The sequence below is a fragment of the Lactuca virosa genome, chromosome 4 (assembly GCF_052849685.1).
Source record: "Lactuca virosa cultivar CGN04683 chromosome 4, Lactuca_virosa_CGN04683_v6, whole genome shotgun sequence".
In the NCBI taxonomy this organism is placed as follows: Eukaryota; Viridiplantae; Streptophyta; class Magnoliopsida; order Asterales; family Asteraceae; genus Lactuca; species Lactuca virosa.
Genome location: NC_136429.1, coordinates 134,671,700 through 134,689,498, shown reverse-complemented (window position 1 = coordinate 134,689,498; position 17,799 = coordinate 134,671,700). Strand labels below are relative to the sequence as shown.

The following is a 17,799-nucleotide window of genomic DNA, read 5'->3' as shown; positions in this document are numbered from 1 at the left end:
ATACTAAACATAAACCCAAATCTAGATCTAAGTTAAGGAGTCATAAAGTTTGAAGCTTTATATCTCCAGAAGCATGCAAAGGTGAAATGAGTTATGGATCTTCAAGCTCCAAGCAAACTAATCCTCCTCCAATGAGCTCTTATTCTTTAAGATGCAAAAAAAAAAAAACACACACAAGGGTCAAGTTTCTCAAAAATGGGATTAGGGTTTCGAGATAATGCTTTGGAGATACTAGAAGTTGGTTATGAGAGAAACCTTAGGGCATAAGGTGCTTAGATAGGGTCCAAACCCTAAAATTTAGGGTTTTCCCCTTTCTCGAGTATGTCCAGCGTACCATATGTACGCCCAGCGTACTAGGGGGAAAGCTTTGTGTCTAAGGTTCGCCATGGTACGCCCAGTGTACCATGATTACACCCAACGTACAAGGCCAACTCACAAAATCAATAAACACTTTATATTTTTAGAAATTACCTGAGAACCAGGCATTACAATTCTCCCCCACTTGAATCAAAAATTTTCCTCGAAGTACGCCTCCGCAATGAAATCTGGGTAGTGCTCTCTCATCTCCCCCTCAGGCTCCCATGCCCATTCTGGCCCCTTTCGGTGCTGCCACTGCACCTTCACTAGATCCACAAACTTGTTTTGCAAAGTCTTCGTATTCTTGTCTAGGATTGCAACCGGTCTCTCTATGTAACTCAGGCGCTCATCCACCTGAATATCCTCCAAAGGAACCATTGCGATAAGCAACCCTGCCCACCCGAACAATAACCCTGAAAGGACCGATGTACTTGGGGCCCAGCTTTCCCCGCTTCTTGAACCGGATTTCACCTTTCCAAGGTGACACCTTTAGGAGTACCATATCCCCAACCTAAAATTCCAAATCTGACCAGCGTCTATCCGTGTAACTCTGCTGACGGCTCTGCACGGTCTGCAATCTCCCGTGCACCTACTGGATCAACTCAGTAGTCCGGAGCACCACCTTCATGCTACCCATAACTCGCTAACCGACCTCACCCCAACAAATCAGGGTCTGACATTTTCTCCCTTAAAGCATCTAAAAAGGAGGTCGATCGATATTTGCGTGGTAGCTATTGTTGTAAGAAAACTCAACCAATGGTAGATACATATCCCAGTTACCACAGAAATCTAGCAAACATACCGAAGCATATCCTCCAAGGTCTAGATGGTCCACTCACTCTGACCATCGTTCTGCGGACGAAAAGTTGTGCTGAAATGTAAACGAGTACCAAACCTGGAAGTAAATCGAACATCCTGATCAGAAACTACTGAGATGGGGACCCCATTTCGTGCCACAACCTCCCGGATATAGACATCTTCAAACTTCTCTGCGGAAATGCTCTCCTGAATAGGAAAGAAATGCGCACTCTTGGTCAATCGATCCACGATGACCCAAATCGAATCCACTCCTCGTGCGGTCCACGGTAGCTTTGTGATAAAATTCATTGTAATCTCTTCCCATTTCCAAATGATAACATCCAACGACTCCTTTTTTCCGTGAGGTCGCTGATGCTCAGCCTTGACTTTCCTGGAAGTCAAGCACCTCTCCACATACCAGGCCACATCCTGCTTCATGCATGGCCACCAATAATCGAGCCAAAGATCTCTATACATCTTTGTCGCTCCCAGATGAATAGAAAACTTGACTTGTGTGCCTCTCCCATCAAAACATGCCGCACACCCTAGCAGTATGGAACCCAAACTCTCCGATGAAGGTTCAATAATCCCTCGCTGTCATAATCAAAAGACGACACCTGACACACTATACGCTCACTCTTACAATGCTCCTCTTTCATAACCTCGACCCGAGCCTCTCGAATCTGCTCTAAGATTGGGGTAATCACCGTCATCCTCAAAAAATATCCCTGGTTGGTGCGCTAGCCGAATTGCGGCTAAGATCATCGGCCACCATGTTGACCTTCCCCGAGTGATAAAGAATATCACAATCATAATCATTTACCACGTCTAGCCATCTGCACTACCTCATGTTTAGATTTAGCTAATCCATCAAATACTTCAAACTCTTGTGGTCGTGTAAATGATACAACAAACCCCATACAAGTAATGATTCCAAATCTTGAGGGCGAACACAACCGCCCCAGCTCCAAGTCATGAGAGGGATAATTCGCCTCATGAGGCTTCAGCTGCCTTGAAGCATAAGCTATCTGACGACCCCTCTGCATCAAAACTCCACCCAATTCTGAGATTGATGTATCATAATATACCACGAAATCATCCACACCCTCTGTGAGGGCCAAGATCGAAGCCTCATGTAACCTCTGCCTCAAGGTCTCAAACGCTGCCTGCTGCTCAGGCCTCAACGGAAAGTAGTAGACTTTTTCGTTAACCTGGTCAATGGAACTGCGATCCTAGAGAAATTCTTGATAAACCTCTGGTAATAGCTAGCTAAACCAAGGAAACACCGAATCTCATATGGAGATCTCGGAACCTCCCACTGCATCATAGCCTCAATCTTAGAAGGATCGACCAATATACCCTTCTGGTTGACAAGGTGCCCCAAAAACTACACCTCGCGCAACCAGAAACCGCAGTTGGAGAATTTGCCATATAGCCTCTCCGTCCTCAGAATCTCCAAGATCTCTCGCAGATGATACTCATGTTGCTCCTTGGTCTTAGAATAGACCAAGATGTCATCAATAAACAGGATGACCGAACGATCCAACATCGGTCTGCAAACCGGGTTCATGAGATCCATGAATGTTGCTGGTGCATTGGTGAGCCCAAAAGGCATGACTACAAACTCGTAATGACCATAACGAGTTTTGAAGGCCATCTTCTAAACATCCTCATCTCGAACCATCATCTGATGATAACCTGAAAGAAAATCAATCTTGGAGAACCAAGACACGCCCTGAAGTTGGTCGAACAAATTTTCAATCCTCGGAAGCGGATAACGGTTCTTCACCGTCAACTTGTTCAGCTCCCGATAATCAATTCACATCCTGTAGGAGCCATCCTTCTTCTTTACAAATAATATCGGTGCTCCCCAGGGTGAACTACTCGGTCTGATAAATCTTTTGCATAACAGCTCCTGCAGTTATGTAGACAACTCCTGCATCTCCGCCGAAGCCAACCGATAAGGTTCCTTGGCAATCAGGGCTGCACTAGGAACTAAATCAATACGAAACTCCACCTGCCTCTCCGGAGTCGCTCCGGGCAGGTCCACCGGGAAAACATCCGCATACTCCCGAACAACCGGAACCTCATCAATATTCCTCTTCTTCTTCTCTATGGTATCCAACACATAAGCCATAAAACCAGAACATCCTACTGTAAATATCTCTTAGCTCTCGTATTTAAACAAAGAGTCAATCCAAGCTGAGCACCCTCACCATGAATAACCAATTCTCCACCACTTCGGGTTCGAACCCGAACTAACTGATGCCTGCAGTCTATCACTGCCTTATTAGGGCTTAACCAGTCCATTCCCACGATCAACTTGCTCTCGCGCAAAGGAATGAAAACCAAATCAATCAGATGCAAATCGCTAAATAACTCCAGAGCGCAACCTCGATGTACCCTTGATACTCGCACTAGACGATCATTGATATTCTCTACCTCTAGTGGATAATCAAGCTCCCATGGAGCGTCACCAAACCTATTGTTAAGCATAAGAGACACACACAAGCAGGTGTCGCTCGAATCAAACATAACTAAAGTTGGAACACCATTCACTAGGAACGTACCTATATAACACCAATCATATAATAATCATAAACATAAAAACAATAAAAGAAATAGGGAGATAATACATACCCGTAACCACGTCTGAAGCTGTGCAAGCCTCCTCGAATGTCAGCTGGAGAGCTCGACTCCTCACCACTGGCGCCTCTGCCTTGCCCTGGCGGCCATTGGTAATCCTCAATGTCATCGGAGCGGGTTCTACCACCGCTCCCCCTACTACCAAACTTGGAAATTTGGCCTTCTTGTGGCCCCTCTGATTGCATTGAAAGCAAATCAGACCTGGTCCCTGGGTGGTGGTGGTGGCAGTACAATCCCTGCTGAAGAGATCGGTCTTGTCACACTTGAAGCATCCAGAACCACCCGCCCTATAAGCCCCCTTGTGCGCCTGGCCATACCGGACGCACCGACCCCATCCCTGTTGGCCCCTCGATCTCAAATCTATAGTCTTGGGCTTCTTCCTCGATCCCTCCAATACCTATGCATGAACCGTCATCCTCTTTCTTACAGTCTCCAGATCAATCCCGCTTGCGAGACCAAGCGATTATATCATCCAATGTATTGCAACTAGACATACACACAAACTCCCGAATCTTATCCTTCGGCATATCACGGTACCGAGCCTTCTTCATCTCCTCATCTGCCACATACTGCGGAACCAAAAAAGCTCTTTCACAGAACATGGTGGTGATCTCCGCCACGGTCTCGGTAGTCTGGCGAAGGTCTTGAAACTCCCTCGCCAACTGTTGAACTTCAATCACGGGTGCAAACTCAACCCTGAATCTAGTAACAAAATCATCCCAAGACATCGTTTCAATTACCTCACCTCCTAAGGCATAGTCCACTCCTCGGGGCAGAAGCTAGTCTGGAAGGCCTTCCCAATGTCGGCTAACCATCGTCCGCTCACAATGGGGTCCTTCATTCCAAAGAACTCAGAACCCCATTGGCACGAAACTCTCGGAATGTTAGAGAGAATGCAACCACCATAGTTATCACCTCTGTGTGAAATGCGCCTAGATGCTCATCCAAAAGCTTCATGATACCCTCCTCGATCGTACCAAAGATCATAGGAATATTCTCTAAAATGTTGTGGGTAATCTCAGAAGAAATGAACTCCCACATTTGATCACCCAAGGGTCCGGCTCCAGAGCCCAAACCGATCCCTCACCAGGACTTGAACCACCTCGAGTGACCACCATACTGAAAAATAAACCATACAAATCATCAAAAAACACTCGAAGAATCTCACACCAAATGGGTCCCTTAGTATCCTAGCGACTCACTTGACTCGAGTACATATCATGTTCTTCCAGTAGTACCGGTCCAATGCTACCTTCTACACCTATCTGTACTTTTGTCCAGAAACATCCCGATTCCCCTAAGTGACCTCAACATCCCATAACCCCAATAACCCACACATCTGCTAATGCTAACATGCTTCCTATGTTCTCCTAGGACTCCCCTCCCACCATTCTCCACCATCAGCTGCAGAGGAAACTCCCACTAACACCCGCTAACTACCTTACGGATAGAATTACATGCCACAGTCACTAGATAATTCTTTGACTGCAAGGTCTCACACTATAATGGTTGGACTCAAAAAAGAGTTTCGAAATAGAGTTAAACCTAACCTTCTAAAAGTATCTAATTCCCGTAACATGCAACCTAGCGTATTCACTTGGTAGTCAGCTAGTACTAACAGTGGTTCCTAAAAGCAGAAAGCAAGCAACATTCGAGCATCGAGTTCTAACCAAACCACTGCCTTACAAGCCATCCTAACATATCATCAGTAATCCATACTAGCATGCAGTTCTAAAGGCACATACATTGAACATACAAGGCATCTCTCCTATCATAAAATCCTAAGGAGATCCTTAGACCTAATCTAGCATGCTATTCACATATTCACATATTGAAAAAAATAAAAACATGCATGGGTATTTTGGGAACTTTTACTTGAGCTCGGCCGATTGCATGCATCATACCCTTCTTTCTAGAAGTATCCCTTTTTAGAAATCATTTATTTTTATGAAAATTCTACCAAATCCTTACTTCGAGTTCAGACAAACCTGAGAATATGTCTGAATCCCTCAAACCAAGGCTCTGATACCAACTTGTAATGTCCCAAAAATCCTAGGTAAAAATTTCATTTTTAATTCAACCCAAAACCATCATATATTCATACCAACCATCCGGAAATATGTCAAGTAAAAATAGTTATCAGAGTACAATCCCAAAATCATAAAAGTGCGTAAACATGGATGGATGCGCTGTGTTAACACGTTGTCGTAGGCCTATTAAATCTTTCCAAGCTTAAACCTTACTTGCCCTCAAGTAAGAAAAAGATTAAACATTATAAACAAATGGAAAGATGTAGATGACCTAAAAATAATTAAAAAATTGAAATAAATAAAAGGAAATTTAAAAACTTGAACTAAAAATACTTCACTCTTTTTTTTCTTCACATGATCAGATTTCACAACGAGGAAGCTCCAATGAAATCACTACCTAGACAACAGTCTCAATACTTTTATTGCAGATTCAGAATTCATATTATAAGTCAAACCAAGCTTGATCAAATAATTTTTACGCCGAATAAAATTTGTGAAACCAGTGTATTTTTAAAACTAATTTCACGAAAATTCGTTAATAATAACTTAGCTTGACCAACTCCTCCTTTTTTCCAAACTCGTCCAGTAAACGCGGTAAGCTCCATTATAGACAGAAAATCCAAGATCTATCTCATTATACCACACATCTTCTTTGTCTTGATCAACTCTTCAGATTTAACTTTCTTGCTTCTTGATTTCGACTTGAACTTGACTTGGATTTGACTTTGAATTTCAGATTTCTTCAAGTTTCTTGATGTACCATTTCTAACATATATATTGACTAGGCGTGGATTTTACTTTGCGGCCCACCATTTTTTTAATACTTCAAATATGATAATAAATTGTGTGGCTATAACAAGAGTTCTTTCCCAACCTCAAAAGGCGTAGAAACTGTAGGGTCAATACTTCAAGGAAAGAAAAGGTTTATCCAATCTGGGTTCCTTTTATGCCATTTAAGGAAATTATTTCTAAAACACTGTTCGTTTCTCCATCCCACATTTCCATTATAAAAAATATCTGACTCTTATGTTTGCTCATATTTCGTAAACATTTAAAAAACTTTTTAATATTAAAAGATAATTCTTAAAATTAATTGTAAGGAGACTATTATTTTCGGTTCCTATCACACTTCATCTTATCGAATGTAAATAATATCCTCATCTCATATAAATTTTTTTAAAATTTTTGATTTTTTTTAAATGTAGAAAATTAAAAACTAGAAATTTGATCTTTTTGGTTTTTTTTTCTTTTATGAATACAGAAAAATAAAAAGGAAACCATTTTTGGACTTTTCATATTTTTATATATGCAAACGCAGTGCAGAAAATATAATGCAAGAAGAAAAATAAAATTTGAAAAATTTAACTTAAAAAACTGAAAATTTTAAAATTTTTAACAAAAAATGCAAAATTTCACACTAATCCCCTCCCCAAGCTTAAAATGATGCATTGTCGTCAATGCTCGGAGAGGAATGAACAACTCAATAAAGCATATAAAAGCAAAAAGGTGCAGCTAGGAATGAATGTACCTGATAAGTTTGCAGAAATTCTTATTTTGACGATGAATGTTGACGAAAAATATGAATTTCAGCAACTCTGTCGATCGTATGATTTCCAAAAGCTTGCTTGGAACTGCAACCATCTCTTTATTAAAAACATAAAAAAAACTCATCAGGTTGCCTCCCAGAAAGCTGCCCATTTTTAAAGTTGTTGGCTCGACTTTGCCCAACCAGATTTGCTAACTGGTGTGGTTGGGATTTTTTTGAAGCTCAACTCTCTTCCTTGTCACTCCAGATCCCTTCAGATATGGCAAGATTGTTGGATCTAGAACTTGTTCAGAAAACTGGAAAGACTCTAGATTGTCTTCAGATAAGTTTTTCTTCTGATTTTTAGACTTCTTTCGTTTTCTGATCTTCTTCTTCTTTCCAGAAATCTTCTCTTTGAATTCTTCAGATTCATATCAGAAATCATCTCTCCCACCGTTTCTTTCTCCAAAACCATTTTTCTCTTCAGATTCGTCTCTGATTTTTCCTTAGTAGAAATCAACTTCTCCTTCACCTCCCCAATCTTATTTCTTTTCAGCTCCTTCTCTGATGATTCAGATAACTTCTTTTCAGCATGCAATTTTACTTCTTTTTCCCAAAGATTTCCTTTTTTCAGCTCTTCTGACGTGTCTGATAAATTTCTGTCTACAAATATTCATTGCATAGAGACATTAGAAAACTCACAGCAGCCCTTAGATAAAGGATTGTTGGTACCCCAATAATTAACAAAAATATTATCAGAATGAAAATTATCATCATTAATTTTATAATTAACCACTTCCTCATCAAACTCCATTGAAATCATGCCATTAAAAACATCCATTTTTGTTTTTGGAGTTTTCAAAAATAGTCTTCCCAAAATGATAGAGTTTGTATCTAATATGTCCAAATTACCCATGTACAGAGTATAAAATCAGCATGAAAAATCAACTTATTCACTTGGACAAGAATATCCTCCAATACACCTTTTGGATGTATTGTCGAGTGGTCGTCCAACTGGATAATTGTTCCATTCTTTTATAAAGTTCTCAACTTTAATTTTTCAAAAACAAAAAAGGGAAGGAAATTGACTGAAGCTCATAAGTCAAGCATGGAATTTGAAAGACTAAGGTTCCATAACTTACAAGGAACTAAGAAAATTCTCGGATCCTTGCACTTTGGAGGTAAACCCTTTTGCAAAATGGCAGAAATATTTTCGCCAGCTTTGATAGTTTCATTAAATTTTATTTTTTTCATTGAATTGCATAAATCTTTCAGAAACTTGGCATATCAAGGGATACGTTTGATAACATCTAAAAATGGGATAATTACCTCAACCTTACGAAAAATTTCCATAATATCCTCATCCTCTCTTTCACGCTTTGTATTTCTCAGTCTTGATGGAAAGGGTGGTAGGGGCTTGTACTTCTTCAGATTAGGCTTCCCTGGTTGTGGAGTTTATGTTCTTTTATCTTCTTCAACATCTTCTTCATCAAACACTTCTTCATATTCCTCTTCATCAGATTTTTCTGGTTCTTTTACATCTTCTTATTAAACCAGACCTTCTTCATATTCTTCATCAGATTCTTTTTCTGATTCACATGCGCCTGAGTCTCCATAACTTTTTCCACTTATCAAGGAAATATCACTCAAATTGTGCTTTAGATTATTCTCAATGTGCGCGGTAACTTTCCTTGAGATTCCAGACAACCCACAGAAGTGGCAAGTTGAGACACCTGATGTTCCAGATTCTTGATACTGGCTCTAGTTTCATTCTGAAATGCTTGAGTGCTCATGGCAAGACTCTTTACAATATCTTCTAAGGTCACACTGGAACTACTGGGTTGCTGATGTGAATTTTGGTTCTGAAAATTTTGACTATGATAATTTTGTTGATTCAGATTCTGAAAGTTGGGCTGATAATTTCGTTGCTGATGGAATCCGGGCGGCATCTGATATTGTTGTTTCTGCTGAAATTTATTATGATAATTGTTATGATAGCCTTTGACAGCTTTTATAGCAACTGTATCCACTTGCAGTTGCAGACACATATTTGTTGGATGTTCCGTCTTCAAGCAGATTCCACATGATTTCTTTGGAACTATTTTTTCCTTTGTCAAGAGCAGAACAACTTTTGTCAGTTTAGAAATCTAAGACTCCAGATGGGCATTGCTGACTTCTTTTATTCCTCTTGGCTGATCTGGATACCATTCGTCTTCGTTTCCAGAATGTTTTGACTTTATCGTCAACTTATCGATCAGCTCCCAGATTTCAGTTGGTGTCATATCACCTAAGGAACCATCCCTGAAAGCATTTATCAGACGCTTTTCCATGGGTGTCAGGCCTTCACAGAAACAATTGTAGAGCTGATAATCGTTGATCTGATGTTGGGGGCAACGAACTATCAACTTTTTAAACCTCTCCCAGTAAGCGTGTAGAGCTTCTATTTTTCCTTGTTTAATACCAAGGAGTTCTCTTTTGATACTAGAAACTCATGTTTCTGGAAAATACTTCTCTGAAAACAGCTTTGTAAGTTCTGTCCAAGTGGTGATCGATCTGGATAGGAGCTCGTACAACCATTATTGCTGAGTCGTGTACTGAAAAAGGGAATGTCCTTAACTTTATATGATCTTCAGTGACAACATGAGGCTTCATTCCTGAACAAACCACATGGAATTCCTTGATGAATTTGTGTGGGTCTTCATTTTCTAGACCTCGGAATATGGGAAGAAGATGTATCAGGCCAAATGTGAGTTCGAAGTTCTGGGCTATTGGAAATGTGATGCAGAGTGGCTGTTGATTGACTTCTTGTGTGGCCCATTATCCGAGAGTCTTTCCTACTTCTTCTCCCGCGTCACTCATGGCTGATTGCTCTGATTTGACTGAGGAGGGTGGGGAGTATGTTTTAAATGGGATGTTAGAAGGTGAAGATGGGGGTACTTTCGAAAAATATGAAAAAGTAGGGTCTGGTTCGTTCCACAAGGGAGTGCCTTGTGGTGTGTAGATTTCTGGTGGTAGTGAAGAGGATGAACCAAAGAAACCAGTTGATTGTTTTTTCTTTTCTACTTCTTTCTTCGGTTTCTTGTAGTCCTTTCAATTTCTGGATGAAAAGCTAAATGTGTATATGTATGAAAATTTCTTGGCAAAAACTATTAGAAGCACCGTGTCCCCGACAACGACGCCAATTTGTTAACACGCTGTCGCATGTGTATTAAGCAAATGAGATTTTCACGGTTGGTTGCACTAGAAATATAGTATAGGGAAGCAGGGTCGAATGCTCAAGCACATAGGTTGCATCAGGCACATTCTAGTCAATAAAGCATAAATTATAAAAGGGGGGTTTTTTAAATTAAACTAAAAACTAAAAATTTGCAGTGAAAATAAACTAAACGTAAATTTAAAAAAAAAAAACACTTTCAATTCCGCTGCGACTTTCCTAATCATGCAATCAGTTTAGATCTGGTTATTCAGAATGTGTTCTATCTAAGCTGGTACTGAGAAAAACAAACAAGATCTAGTATAATCTCTTTTACCAAAATTAGTTAATCAAAACAAGCTCTTTGAATTAATCATAACTTTTTACTATTCAATTAAATAAGCTCTTATTTAAATCAGAAAAGCAGTTTTATGATCTGTGTAAAATTCCCAGCAATACCCAATACTTCTCACAAGCTCGGAAGCGTAAAAATATGATTTTTACAGTTTATATCAGAGTTAAATCCCAACACGGAACCAATCTGATACTTGTTACTTATTACCAGTTGACAAGAACAATTACGAATTCTATTAACTGATTAACTGGAATGATAAAAACCCTAGCTAGGTGATCAGACTAACAAGAATTAAAAATCAAACGTTCATTAAGCTCAAAACTGAAAAAATCTAGATAGAAACACAAAATGAAAACCAGATCTGAAAACTAATCACATGAAAAGTACTAGTCTAATGTAGAACTGAAAACCATGGTTTTAGCCAGACATGGCTAAAAACGAATCTAAACTAGTAAAAATAAATACTAACCGAATAATCTTCTAAACTAAGTGAATGACATGATTCACCTTCAGATCTTCAGGAATCGCTGAAAGGTATCAGAAATCGCCTTCAGAAGTGTTTTTTGCCGTCTGGATTCGTCTAAACTTCTAATTTGACAATAAGGGTTGTATTTATATGCAAGACGGAAGCTTCTTGAGAAAGAAACCGAAAAAGGCAATCACAGTTTTCAGGTATGCGATCGTAGATTTTAAGATAAATTCTAGATTTGCACCAAAGTGATGTGCGACGTTATTTCCAACGTTTTCAAAACTTCGGGCCAAAAATGCGATCCCAGAAGGGTTTTATATGATCGCAAAAAACGTGGTTTCTTCAAGAATTGTGTCTGAATGAAGTACGATACCAAATCTAAATTTTTTTGAGAATTTGTGTAAGAAATGCGATCGCAGAATTGATATATGCGATCGTAGATTTTTTCGTTTCTCTTTAGATGGCTTCCAGATGACTTATTTCGACCCTACAAAACTTCGTTGCATTTATGCGATCGCAAAAAGGAGAAATGCGATCATAGAAACTGAGTTCTGGCTCGTTTCAAACGCTATTCTTCATTTTAAGCACTCCATGTTATTCCTTTGCAGCCTTCTTAAGTTCTAGCTCCATTTAAGCTCCAAACATGCGTCTAGCTGCTCCCAAAGTACCGCTCCACTCGATTTATCTGAAAATGACACAAAAATGCTAGCAGTTTGAGAATTATGATAAAAGACATGAGCCGAACAATATTTAAACAAATGACATGCAAATGTACAAAATATAATGCTAAATGCTAATAAAAACTACCACAAAAGATGCATAAAATGGCATCTATCACGTTGCAGTGAATCTGGGCCCTTCCCATTCGAACCGAAAGTACCTGAAACAAAACTTAAACCGTAAGCACAAATCTTAGTGAGTTCTCCCCAAAATACCTCATACCATTCATACAATGTGCCTCGCCCAACATCCATCGGGCCTCGCCCGACATCGGGCCCCGCCCAATATAGATCTATCAATAACATGCGATGGGCCCCGCCCAACACACTCATCAGGCCCTGCCTAGCATCGGGCCCCGCCCGATATACTTGCAAACACATACAATACATGCAAGAGTCACACAAACAGTTAGCATTCAAATAACAATAATCAATGAGCCGACATTGGTGCATTTGACCCGCCAAAACACTATGACAAGACTCACCTCAATCAAATGATGCACATACACACAATCAAATGCTGCTACGATGGCTCCTCAATTGAACACATTCAAACTAACTCAAATAAGTTATCAGGGTAACAGCCACAACTAAATTCCAATCACAATCCTCTCATAAAGGGTAAAAGACCCTTTTATCCTTCCTACCCTAGGCCTAACAAGCCATGACCCAAGCCCAAAAGAACTGAAGCCTAAGAAATGGCCCAATAAGGATTCTAGTGAGTACGCCCCGCGTACAAGGTTATACAGCATCAGCGAAATCGGGGCTCAAACGCACTACGTTGAGCGTACCCCTTTATACACCCCGCGTACTCCACAAAATGCTAAAACTCACATTAAGCACTTAATGCTTAAGTCCAAACGTCCAAATTGTAGATTTAGCACTAGGGAAATGTATTAAATGATAAAGTCATCAACTTGAAGCCTTTGCATGACTCAAAGAGGCCCAACATGAATTTATAATACTCTAACTTCATATTAAGACCATCAAATCATGCATGGTTGAGCTTAACCCATCAACATGCCATTTTTATGATTCTACAACTCCAGAAATACCAAGAAATGACCAATACAAGTTCTGGAGTAACTTATACTCACAAGAACCAAACTAAGGGACCGAAACATACCAAACATAAACCCAAATCCAGATCTAAGCTAAGGAGGCTTAAAGTTTGCAGCTTTATACCTCCAGAAGCTTTCAAAGGTGAAGATAGTTCTAGATCTTCAAGCTCCAAGAAAACTAATCCTCCTCTAATGAGCTCTTCTTCTTCAAGATGCAACAAAACACACACCAAAACACACACAAGGCTCACGTTTCTCTAAAATGGGATTAGGGTTTCGAGATAATGCTTTGGGGACAATGGAGGCTAGTAATGAGAGAAACTTTGGGGCATAAGGTGCTTAAATAGGGTCCAAACCCTAAAATTTAGGGTAATCCCCTGGCTTGACTAGGCCCAGCATACCATATGTACGCCCAACGTACTAGGGGAAAGCCATGTGTCCAAGGTTCGCCATGGTACGCCTAACGTACCATGATTATGCCCAACGTAGTAGTCCAACTCACAAAATCAATAAACCCTTTATATTTTAAGTAATTACTTGAGAATTGGGCGTTACAAGTTAGCTCTCTAAAATAAAATTGAAGTTAAAAGAATCATTTAAGTATGTAATTTTGTGGAAAATAAGGTTTGAACCATGATAAAACCAAATCTTAAAATGTTTAGCTTTCAAGTTTGTGCATGGTAGTAGCAAACTAGTACAAATCAAAGGTAAATGTTAACCATTACAAGCTAATGACCTTCAAAATGTTCATACACTTAACCATCATTCCATACATGATCTTAATCTAAATACACGTCAAAATAGAAGCTACGCTTGGAAACCCTAGTGAGGTAATCCTGGAGTCAACCCATTAAATACTATGGATATTAGATCCAATTCATGTATAAGGCCAATCTCCTAAAAAATAGTTGAAAATCCTTGAACTGTTAGTTCAGGAAATATATGAAATATCAAGTGTTGTTGTAATACTTTCTTTATCATAAAAACTTACTTCATGCAATATAATTTATTCAAACACAAATTTAACTAAACCAGTACATTCAATAATACATTTTCACTATCAGGAACTGATGGAAACTTAGGATTTTGATCTAACTTAGATACTCCAAAAACTATATTTAGGAATCATACGACTATCACACATAAAACCAATGAAGAGGGTAGCTAGAACCATTCCCCAAGTTATCTCTATATTTCCTTTAGGATGCTTTTCTGGGTCTCAACCCTTTTAGCTGTTTTTCCTAACTCAAAGTTTGGACCTCACACTCCCGAAACTCCACCTAGTATGAATGCACATATTCATATTAGAAAACTCGTGATAAAAAAAATATTGTTTAGTTATTTTAAAACTATTGAAAATATTTGGTCAAAGGAGTACATATAATATAACACAAAAAGTTTTATAGAGAAAAAATCTCAAATAAAGAACACAATAATATAAAAATGTGTATTTATGAGTATAACCACACCTTAAGTATGAAACTTATATTAAACAAGTTATACTAGGTGTTGAATGATCAAAGAACACATACACACATAAACCCATCAATAATCATCACTACATGGTCTAATTCAAACAATCAAACTAATTATTCATAGTAAGGTTTGCAAGGACTTGCAAACTAGTTTATAATGGCTTGCAAGTGGTATACAAGGGATTGTAAACCGATCTTTATGGCCTTGCGCTTTTGCATCTTTTTTTACAAAACTTTCCTGTCCAATTCTGATCTTGTTGCGAAGCCTTTTACAAGGCCTTACATAGTTGAATCCAATCAAGTACTTTTAATCTTCTATAACTTGACCAATTTACCTTCAACCATTTTCAAATCAAATTCTAGTCACTTTAGATTATTATCTAACATTTAATACTTGTTTCAAACCTTTACCACTAAATGAAAAAATGTTTTCAAGAGTTCAAGGGTGTACCCACAAAGACATATATCATCCACGTAAAGGCTTAAGTCTTCAATTAATTTATGATTATCTATAGTTGGATTTTTCTTATAGCTTCATGATTATCTTTGAACCCTCTAAAATGATTGAAACTTGTAATTTATTCACATTCCAACCCTTTTTTCATGATTTCATTCCCTTTTCCAAGATTCCAATGTTAATCATGAAATTGAGACATGGATCCGCTGATGGAGATTATAAGCTAAATTCTTTGTTTATCATTTTTTCCAATCTTAAAAGTTATTATTTTAGTGAATTAAAACACAATTGTAATTTAACATATCATAAACAAATCATTTCATTCCATTATAAAGGTGGATTCTACTGTAATTACCACTTAGGCTTATAATTCCATACGATCTATTGAATCATAAAACAAGCACAACATATACATAATATTTACTCTCTTAACCTTAAGGTTATAAACTAGCTTCAAAATCATAAATCTAAGCTTGTATACAAGTTCTAATGGCTAGCGTATAACCTATCACTAATATAGGGTTACAAATCCACAATTTCAACACTAGAGGTGGAATCAACCATTTCAAAAGGAAAATTGTGATACATTGATGATATACAACACATTTTTATCATTAAGACATACAAAGAACAAATAATGATTATGAAAATCACAGTACTATCATATCTAGGGTTTGAAACGCAAAACTCAATAAATGATAAACCATGCTCATGAATACCTACATTGATGTTAAAATAGCATCCTAACCTTGTTTCATTACTCAAAACTCATAAGGATTCCATGAATGATGATTATTTCGGTCTATAGTCCTTATTTTTTTTTAATGTCACACTAACTTGTACAAGATTTATTCACTTATGATTTCTACTTAAAACTAGTCAATATAAATTTATCACCAATTTAAATCTTAAAACATATTCAATGATAGCTCAAACATAAGGTTCATGGATTTGGCAAGTTTAGTCGCTTATTTGGAAACTTCATAAAATGACATTTTCTAATACCCCTAACTCAAAGAACATCATCTTAACTTCAAATTATAACTTGTTTTTATTTATCTCTCCTTTTCATTTATATATATATATATATATATATATATCAGCCGACCCCACCACTGGAATGTCCAATAAAAAATGAGTACTCATTTGAAATGTGTTATACATTTTGTTTGTATAGTTCAGTCATACTAGATATAAAGTATTACTGTTCGGATGAGAATAAATTACTATTTTACGCTAATGTCTAACATTAATTCACCTCTGAATGCATAATACCTACAAGTTTGGTTCCTTAATCGATAATTTTGAAGAAATAGCATTTATCGACATATCTAACTCAAAGAATTTCAATTTAACTTCTAATGATAACTTGTTTTATCTATATTCGAATTTCAATTCATTTATTTTTTGGATTATTTTATTTTCTAAAAGTATATAAATTTTCCACTATAAATTACTATTTTACGCTAATGTCTAACATTAATTACTATTTTACGCTAATGTCTACATTTTGGTGATTTTTTTCAAATCTATTTAGTTTTCTCAAAATAAAAACATATGGTAATGTTATAAAGTTTTTCGGTATTATATTTTATTTTCTTTTTGACGTATATGGATTGATGTAAAACACTAAAACTTATTGTTATGTGTTATTTTAATGTATTTGGATTTGATCTACAACCTATTTTTATGTATATTTTTATTGTTTGAATTAGTAAACGTCAAATTCATGATTTATATATGTATGTATGTGTAGGAAAATAGAAAAAATTATGAAAATTATAGAAACCGGTTGACCCGCCGGTTGAACCGGAACCAATCACCATGCCGGTTCAACTAAAAAACCGGTTTTTAAAACATTGCATGTTACACATAAGTATATAGATAAATTGACATGCATATGCATATACGAATATAGATATAAACATATTGAAATGTAAAATGTCTACACACGTATGAAAACACATCTATTCATGTTCAAATATTAAATGCATATGCATCCGTGCATACACTCATATGCATATATTGAAAACACATCTATTCATATATAATCAAATATTAATTGCATATAAGGCATACACTCATATGCATATATTGAAATGCATATGGACATGTACGCATACGTATATACATATTTTGAAATAAATGATGTATTAGTTATATGTTCCACTATGAATGTGCAATTAGCTGATGTGTTGTATAGAGCTAGGTTCAGGTATTCAAAGTAATTATTGTGTTATTGTATACATAAATGTGGGCCAATCAAAATTTAAAATAAAAACAAATAATTAAATAAATAAATAAGGGTAAATAAGTAATTTGATAATTAGTTCCCACAAATAATATCATATAATTATGGTAACCATTGACTTCAGCTACCTAGGTTTTCTCCATCCATCGTCGGCTTTTTAAAACCACCGAAAGTGAACAAGATCGAATACACGACCCGCTATCGTTTTCTGGTGGGATTATGCTAATCAGGCTCTCGATGATCGTTCGTTGACTTTTTCCTTCTGGGCTCGATGAGTGATCGCCTTTGTTCATTGTTATGATCATATGTAGCCCGCCTCTGTTACCTGCTGCGACGCTATTGCTGCTACCAGTGCCTTCTTCGTCTGAACCAGATGAATCAGACAAGCCATTGAATCCATCATGTCAACACACAGTGATTATCTCGATCTTCTTCTTTCCCTTCAAGACATGGTGCTAGAAAC

The 17,799-nt window shown here is 37.5% G+C and overlaps 1 protein-coding gene across 1 annotated transcript; it reads right to left on the bottom strand.

Moving 5' to 3' along the window:
- Nucleotides 1-3,076: 3,076 nt before the first annotated feature.
- Nucleotides 3,077-3,910, bottom strand: LOC145105072 (uncharacterized). The gene is made up of 3 exons (XM_079042210.1): nt 3,796-3,910; nt 3,372-3,725; nt 3,077-3,267 (listed from the first exon to the last, which is right to left on the bottom strand). The coding sequence occupies exons 1-3, from the start codon at nt 3,908-3,910 to the stop codon at nt 3,077-3,079; spliced, it is 660 nt and encodes a 219-aa protein (XP_078898336.1).
- Between the last annotated feature and the right edge of the window lie 13,889 nt (nt 3,911-17,799).